Source organism: Octopus sinensis, unplaced genomic scaffold, assembly GCF_006345805.1.
Source record: "Octopus sinensis unplaced genomic scaffold, ASM634580v1 Contig14906, whole genome shotgun sequence".
In the NCBI taxonomy this organism is placed as follows: Eukaryota; Metazoa; Mollusca; class Cephalopoda; order Octopoda; family Octopodidae; genus Octopus; species Octopus sinensis.
In genome coordinates, this window is record NW_021833433.1 from 25,001 (window position 1) to 35,000 (window position 10,000).

At 42.8% G+C, this 10,000-nt stretch overlaps 1 protein-coding gene across 1 annotated transcript in view; it reads right to left on the reverse strand.

Annotated features, from left to right (window-relative positions):
- Window positions 1-1,115: 1,115 nt before the first annotated feature.
- The window catches only part of LOC115230206 (kelch-like protein 4), a 17,241-nt gene continuing 8,356 nt past the window's right edge, over window positions 1,116-10,000 (reverse strand). Inside the window, exon 2 of the mRNA XM_036499548.1 lies at window positions 1,116-1,440. Within this exon, the coding sequence (XP_036355441.1) occupies window positions 1,116-1,440 (325 nt within the window). The remainder of the gene's footprint in view (window positions 1,441-10,000) is intronic.

Consider the following 10,000-nt stretch of genomic DNA (forward strand, 5'->3'; position numbering starts at 1 on the left):
TCGGCAAAAAGAGACCGACAGAATAAGTACTAGGCTTACAAAGAATAGAATAAGTCCTGGGGTCAATTTGCTCGACTAAAAAGGCGATGCTCCAGCATGGCCGCAGTCAAATGACTGAAACAAGTAAAAGAGTAAAGAGTTGGCTGTGTGGTAAGTAGCTTGCCTACCAACCACATGGTTCTGGGTTCAGTCCCACTGCGTGGCATCTTGGGCAAGTGTCTTCTGCTATAGCCTTGGGCCGACCAATGCCTTGTGAGTGGATTTGGTAGACGGAAACTGAAAGAAGCCTGTCGTATATATGTATATATATATGTATGTGTATGTGTATATGTTTGTGTGTCTGTGTTTGTCCCCCAACATCGCTTGACAACTTATTTATTTTTTGGAATCTTCAGAAAATTATTACGTTCGAAAATTTTACCAATTTTTTTTACACAAAGTAAATAATTTTTTTAAACAAACTGGAAGAAGCCCGTCATATATATGTATATGTGTGTATATGTTTGTATGCCTGTGTTTGTCCCCCCCAACATCGCTTGACAACCGATGCTGGTGTGTTCGGCAAAAGAGATCGATAGAATAAGTACTAGGCTTAAAAAGAATAAGTCCTGGGGTCGAGTTGCTCAACTAAAAAGGTGGTGCTCCACCATGGCCAGTCAAATGACTGAAACAAGTTGGCTGTGTGGTAAGTAGCTTGCTAACCAACCACATGGTTCTGGGTTCAGTCCCACTGCGTGGCATCTTGGGCAAGTGTCTTCTGCTATAGCCTTGGGCCGACCAATGCCTTGTGAGTGGATTTGGTAGACGGAAACTGAAAGAAGCCTGTCGTATATATGTATATGTATATATGTATGTGTATATGTTTGTATGTCTGTGTTTGTCCCCCTAGCATTGCTTGACAACCGATGCTGGTGTGTTTACGTTCACGTAACTCAGCGGTTCGGCAAAAGAGACCGATAGAATAAGTACTGGGCTTACAAAGAATAGAATAAGTCCAGGGGTCGATTTGCTCGACTAAAAAGGCGGTGCTCCAGCATGGCCGCAGTAAAATTACTGAAACAAGTAAAAGAGTAAAAACGAGTATATATATATATATATATATATATGCGTATAGATCACTCACCTGTATATGCATACTGCACAAGTGCACTTAGTGCATCAGCATCAACATCCTTCATCTTCACCTCATCCATTTTGGCTTCACGGACGTCATTGGTGAACATAGCAGCAAAGTAGTCGGAGGCGACACTGAGCACCAGCCGGTGGGCAGGGATACGTTTCTGACCCGCGATCAGGGTCACGTCGCACAGTGTGCGCTTGCACACGTAGCCCTCCATCTTGCACATCATGCGCTCCGAGTGGTTCATCGAGCGATATACGTCGCCGAGCTCGTCCATCTTGTTGCTCTGATAGTTGGCATAGGTGTGGTTGACCAGGTACCTGGGGTGAGGAGAGAGAGAGGGAGAGAGTGAGTCAGATGTAGATGTTATGAATGTTGGTCAAACAGAGAGCAATAGAGAAAGACAAGACAATATACAAGTAATTGGATGATGAACACCTGACACACAGACAGACAGGTAGGTACCTGGGGTGAGGAGATAGAGAGGGAGAGAGGGAGTCAGAATGTTGGTCAAACAGAGAGCAATAGAGAAAGTAAGACATACAAGTAATTGGATGATGAACACCTGACACACAGACAGACAGGTAGGTATGTAGGTAAGCATGTTATTGACCAAGTATCTGGGGTAGAAAGCTTGAGAGATACAGTTATGTAAGATGGATCTATCCACCCTACATGGGACAAAATGTGTTTGGCCTCTTAATACAACTAAATAGCAGTGTTTGGACAGGACAAGAGGGAATCCAGTCTTCACACACACACACACACAGGCACATGGATATGTATACACAAACTATCTTGGACAGGCAAATGGATATATAGACACACACACACATACACACATAAACACAGTCTGTCTTCAACAGGCAGATGAATGTGTACACACACACACACACAAACATACATACATACACACAGTATCTTGGGCAGGCAGATGGCTATGTAGACACACACATACACACACAAACATACATATACATACACTATCTTAGACAGGCAGATGGAAATGTAGACACACACACAAACACACAAACATACACACACACACACAAACATACATACACAAACATACACACACACACACACACACATAGACACAAACACATACACACAAACACATACACACAAGCATACACACACAAGCATACACACACAAACACACACACACACACAAGCATACACACACACACACACACACACACAAACACACACACACAAGCATAACACACACACACACACACACAAACATACACACACACACAAGCATACACACAACACCCCACACACACACACCAAACATACACACACACACAAGCATACACACACACACAACACACACACACACACACACACACACACAAACATACACACACAAACATACACACACACACAAGCATACACACACAAACACACACACAAGCATACACACACAACATACATACACACACACCACACAAACATACACACACAAAATACGCAAACAACACCACACACAAACACACACACACAAACATACACACACACACAAACACACACACACACACAACACCACACACACAACACCACAACACAAACACACACACACACACCAAACACACCACACACACAAACACACAAACATCACACACAAACACACACACACAAACACACCACAAAACACACACACACAAACACACACAAACATACACACACAAACACACACACACAAACACACACACACAAACACACACACACACACAAACACACACACACAAACATACACACACAAACATACACAGATGCAAAATAAATAAACACAGCAACACACATTTCAACTGACAGACATACAAAAACTACCAGCCATATATATATATACAGCAGTCTAGGTGATTAGCTTCATGGTTAGGGTGTCAGACTCACGATCGCAAGATTGCGGTTTCAATTCCTGGACCGGGCGATGTATAGTGTTCTTGGGCAAAACTCTTCATTTTCACATTATTCCAGGCCACGCAGCTGGCAAAAATGAATAGGGGAATACGTATGCCACTGGCCCTTTACGCCCCTATGGCCCAGGAAGAAGCTTTTAGCTTTCCCTTTTTATATACACACACACACACACACACACACACAGCTGAATAAACAGAGGTACACACACAAATTATACACGTGATCCTTTAAATTAACTAAAATTCACATCTGACTCATTAATACAATTAAGGGAGAGGCACACCACCACCACCACCACCATCCCGACCGCACCCCCTCTCCTCCCCTACAACACCTAGATCCCTTTACACCGCCACCACCACCACCACAGCCTTTACACCTCTTTCATAGTCTTTACAGGAAGTAGGGATATTTCAGGAAATAATGGTGATGTGATGGTGGTGGTGTTGGAGTGGAGCGAGGGAGGCGAGAGAGCACTGCCAGGGTGGCATAGGGGTGGCGGGGTATTGTAGTGGCAGTGAAGTACATTACAGGTTAAGGAACAGCAGCTGGGTTACTAAAACCAAGGTGTGATGGAGAAAGCAATGGTGGGGATGATCACAGCTGGGGCTAAACAAGGAAGGGCACATTGGATAATGTAGTCCTAGATACACTATGTCAATGTAAGATAGGATGGTCACATCTGGAACATCTTTGATCATAGGTCTGCTGGATCAGGAATGACCCAGGGTTAAATAACATTAACAAGGAAGGACACATTGGATAATGTAGTCCTAGATACACTATGTCAGAATAAAAGACAGGGTGGTCACTCCTGGAATATCTTTGATCATAGGTTTGCTGGATCAGTTCAGACCTTGGGCTAAACAACATCAACAAGTAAAGCCACATTGGATAATGTAGTCCTAGATACACTATGTCAGAATAAAAGACAGGATGGTCACATCTGGAACATCTTTGATCCATAGGTCTGCTGGATCAGGAATGACCTAGGGTTAAATAACACCAACAAGGAAGGACACATTAGATAATGTAGTCCTAGATACACTATGTCTGAATATAAGACAGGATGGTCACATCTGGAACATCTTTGATCATAGGTGTGCTGGATCAGGAATGACCCAGGGTTAAATAACACCAACAAGGAAGGATACATTGGATAATGTAGTCCTAGATACACTATGCCTGAATCAAAAACAGGATGGTCACATCTGGAACATCTTTGATCATAGGTCTGCTGGATCAGGAATGGTCCAGGGTTAAATGGACCAACAAGGTAGGACACATTGGATAATGTAGTCCTAGATACACTATGTCTGAATATAAGACAGGATGGTCACATCTGGAACATCTTTGATCATAGGTCTGCTGGATCAGGAATGACCCAGGGTTAAATGGACCACACATTGGATAATGTAGTCCTAGATACACAATGTCTGAATACAAGACAGGATGGTCACATCTGGAACATCTTTGATCATAGATCTGCTGGATCAGGAATGACACATTAGATAATGTAGTCCTAGATACACTATGTCAATGTAAGATAGGATGGTCACAGCTAGAACACTTGATCATTGATTTGATGGGTCAGGAATGACTTAGGGTTAAAGAACTACAACTGGAACCACCACCACCACCAACTACCACCATGACCACACCAGCACCACTATCAGTAGCAGACACTACAACCACCACATACATACCACTACACAGCACAACCCACCACCACCCTAATACTACCACAATAACCCTTATCACTAATGCTACATTACATGACTGCCACTACTACATCAACTACATCCTATACTGCAATTACAACTACAAACAAAACCAACACCACCGCTACAACAACCAACACATTAGGACCCCTATCATTACCACCACTACTACTACTGCCACACCTCACCACCACCACCACCATTCCCATTTTTGTCCTACAACTTCTACCACCACCTCACCATCCCCTACTGCTACCCACTACAACTCCCACCTCCCCCACCACCATCGCCTTTAGCATCACCCACTTGTATACATCCAACCACCACCACCGCCACAGCATGACTAACCACCGCCTCCCTAGCCCGCCTGCCCACCCAGCCCCCCAAAGTTAATTGGTGTGTGAAGATAGTTAAAGCAGAGAGAGGAATTTGAACTCGTTGCGTCACAGTTCACTGCTCAACTTTGTAGGACAGGGTACTGCTACTGGTTGTGGTGGTGGTGGGCAGGGATGGCAGCGATAGTGAGAGGAACCAGATTTCACAATGAACATCACTGAAATGCAGACACCCCTACCATGCCCCCATCTCCACCTACACAACCGACAAATATTAGTTAACACCACTACATACATCTACTTATACTGTTGTGGTTACAACATACTGTTACCTACACTGCCACTGTATGCAACGGAATGAACATCACATACTACCATCTATGGTTCTCAGCCATCTTTTATCTATGCACCCCTTTGATTACAATTTTATTCCTGGTGGAGACCCTTTACATATATATAATATTTTTTCTTTCGTTCTGGCTTAACAGCTCTCAATGTCTGTTACTGTTATTCTCCTTGTCCTGTCCTTTACTGTTTATATTTTGTACTGTCGTTACTGTCCTGTTTTTGTTTCCATTTTTACCCCTCCGCAAAAAAATCTCAAATTTTATTTAATTTGATTTTCGCGGGAAGGAATGTTTCATTAAAGTCATGTCTCGCCTTGACCTTCAAAACGCGGAGTAGATGAAACAAAGGCGACTGAAGAAGGGGAATTTTCCTTGTTTTGTATGTCCTGTACTCTATTTTTTCGTTGTTTAAGAAAAATGTCCATTTCCTTGGTTTTGTGTTCGACTTTTTTCTGACGTCCTGTACCCATATATGCATGTATATATACATGTAGAGGTAGGTACGTACATATATGTAGATAAATTAGATAGAGATAGATAGATAGATTGATATATATATATATATATATATATATATATATATATATAGAGAGAGAGAGAGAGAGAGAGAGATAGATAAATAGACAGATAGATAGATATACAGAGATAGATAAATAGATAGATAGAGATATATGATATGCATCTTTCATTCCTATGTACTAGTGTAGCTCAAATCTACAGAAAGCGAAAGATGAAGACAGGTGAAGGAAAAACAAGCAGGTTTATTTGAGGACTCTGAAGAAGAGTCGGAGAGAGAAAACTACATACACACACACACACATATATTCATCATCATCATTGTTTAACGTCCGTATCTATGCTAGCATGGGTTGGACGGTTCGACCGGGGATCTGGGAAGCCAGAAGGCTGCACCAGGCTCCAGTCTGATCTGGCAGAGTTTCTACGGCTGGATGCCCTTCCTAACGCCAACCACTCCGTGAGTGTAGTGGGTGCTTTTTACGGGCCACCTGCACATTCATATATATATATATATATATATATATATATATAGCACAGAAGTTTGCATCTCAACCACATGGTTCCAGGTTCAATCCCAATGTGGGGTTAAGGAGTTTGTTTCCCAACCACATGGTTTCATGTCAAGTCCTACCTATACATCTATCCATATATATATATATATATATATATATATATATATATATATATATATAACCAAGAAGAAAGCAACAAGAATGAATTGGTAATTTAGTACAATTGTTTCATACTAAAACATTTTATTAAAGCTGCAAAAATTACAGCAAATATAATGTCAAGTAATCTTCAGCTAATTCCATATAAGTTTTCCAAACATCTTAGAGAGTGTAAATATACTTATAAAGTTATAGATGTGAGCTCCAGGAACTTGAAGCAGGATTCCAAGCAGACCATATATGCTTTCCAACAATACAAAGTTCTTAAATTAATTAGTGACATCCCAGAGAAGGTAAATATACTCATAAAGATGTGGATACATCTTATACATACCTATATACACACACACATCTATAAATGTTTTTATACATATAAACGTGTGTATATGCATGTATGTATATCTATGCCTCTGTGTGCATGTGTGTGTGTGCACCTTCTATATGTTTCAGCCCAATGGCTGCGGCCATGCTGGGGCACATACAAGTGTATGTGTACCCGCACATCTACGCATGCATGTGGGTACATACATCTTGGAATGCAATGTATATATGTATTCCATGCCCAAGTGTGTGTGTGTGTGTGTGTGTGGTGTGTTGCGTGCGAGCGCATGCGTGTCTATGCGTTTATGTGTGTCTTATGCACGTCTGCATGCCCAACCGCCCGCATGCATGCATGAGGTGCGATATGAATCTGAACAAAGACAGAGAGCATGAAAGAAAATAGGAAGTTATGCGTCATTACACTCCCACCCCTAAACCCCATCACACATCCTATCCACCCACCCCCCCTCCCACCACCGCCTGCCCCCCCCTACATCGCAGTGCATCCAACCTTCACGCTCCCTCCCTCCCTCCCTCCTTCTCAAACAATTGTCTAGTCACTGCACGCGTGCGCGCGCACACTGCAGACCACAAGCCGACACCCACACCACCCCACCCTCTCCGGTATTCATCCTCACCCCCACCCCATTCCCGCTCCCTACACCACCCTGTCTGACTCCACCCAAGAAATATTTCTACTCAGCAACGAAATGATTCAGACCAAGGGAGGGAGGGAGAGGAGAGGGGGTGGGGGTGGCCAGAGGAAAAGACAGTGGAGGGAGAGGGTGTGAGGAAGGTGGGTGGGCAGGTGGGTAGGGGTTTGAATGAATGAAGAGGAAGGAAATGGAGGTGGAGGATGGAGGGTGTGGGGAGAAAGAAATCATTTAATATATAAAGTATCACAGAAAATACCAAGTATGTGTGTGGCATATATATATATATATATATATATATATATATATATATATATATGGGGATAGATAGACAGACAGACAGACAGATGGATAGCTAGATAGATAGATATACAGGTAGATAGACAGACAGACAGATAGATGGATAGATAGACAAATAGATAGACAGGTAGATAGACAGACACACAGATAGATGGATAGACAGACAGATAGATAGACAGGTAGATAGACAGACAGACAGATAGATGGATAGATAGACAAATAGATAGATAGATAAATAGATAGATAGAGAGATAGATAGATAGAGATAGATAGATAGATAGATAAATAGTTAGATGATAGATAGATAGATAGATAGAAAGATAGAAAGATAGATAGATAGATAGATAGATAGAGATGGATAGATGGATGGATGGATAGGTAGATAGATAAGATAGATAGATAGAAAGATAGATAGATAGATAGAATTACTCCGGCATTATTTCATAAAGTAAAAGGTAAAGACCCCCTTTGATCACAAATGAACAATGTGATTGCACTTGTGCCTACAAGACCCCTTTCGATCACAAATGACCATGTGATTGCACTTGTGCCTACAAATTATATTAAAGACCCCCTTCAGTCATGGACGACCATGGGATTGCACCTAGAAAGTTCCCCTCCGAGGCACAAGTCTGAACAAGGTTGTTTATGGAAGACCAGCAGTCACCCATGCATACCACCTTCTTCCCTCTCCATGCCCACTGATGTTACCCAAGGGAAAGGCAAAGGCTGATACAGCTTGGCACCAGTGACATCGCAGCTCATTTCTACCCAACACTTCTACACTGTAGGGTAGGTGTGAGTGGCTGGATCAGGCTAGTTTCAACATTAAAGCAAGGTAGAATATGGCCGGCTTAAATGCTACCAGGGTTAAACTTCAAAATAATCTGTAATGGAAGCACTCCGTCGGTTACGACGACGAGGGTTCCGGTTGATCCGAATCAACGGAACAGCCTGCTCGTGAAATTAACGTGTAAGTGGCTGAGCACCCACAGTCACATGCACCCTTAACGCAGTTCTCGGGGATATTCAGCATGACACAGAGAGTGACAAGGCCGGCCCTTTGAAATACAGGTACAACAGAAACAGGAAGTAAGAGTGAGAGAAAGTTGTGGTGGAAGAGTACAGCAGGGATCACCACCATCCCTGCCGGAGCCTCGTGGAGCTTTAGGTGTTTTCGCTCAATAAACACTCACAACGCCCGGTCTGGGAATCGAAACGGTGATCCTATGACTGCGAGTCCGCTGCCCTAACCACTGGGCCATTGCACCTCCACAATCTGTAATACACACACACAGATAGATAAAGAGTTATGTAAGATTAAAATACACGGACAGACAGATAATACATATATAATAGCACAGATTAAACTAGATACGGTATCTCAGTAACATACTTATGTACGAACGAATGTAAATACAAGCAGGGATTTGCAGATAGGGGTCACCTACCAATTGGTATTTGTGCTAATTTGTTTGTATGCGGTGTGGGGTGGGGGCCGTCAGTTAACTGGAGTCACCCTAAAGCAGTGGTTTTCAACCAGGGTTCTGCGGAACCCTAAGGTTCTGCCAGTACAGTCCAGGGGTTCCGCAAGAAGTTACAAAACTGCTAAAATCGGCAGTAATTTTTAATTCTCCTGTGCAGATATGTGTGCATAAGACTATTAAATTATTGCACAGGGGTTCCTCGAGCCAGTGGAATGTTTCCTTGGGGTTCCGCACCAGCAAAAAGTTTGAAAAGCACTGCCCTAAAGAGACCCCTGTACACCATTTGATTATAGTGATAAACGCTTGTACAACTCATGTACCACTGGGTCCCTGTTGTTAGTACCTAATGACGAAAGGGACTCAGTGGTACCGAGTGAACTGGAGCAATGTGAAATAAAGTGTCTTGCTCAAGAACACAACACAGAGCCCAGGCCAGGAATCGAACCCTCTGCCTCGTGATTGTGAGCCCAACGCTCTAACCACCGGGCTATGCACCTTCACATTATATGTATACAGGGTAAAAAGCCCCTTCAGTCATGAATGACCATGGGGTTGCTAGTTGATACTGCTGTATTTGCATCTCTGTAACTTAGCGGTTCA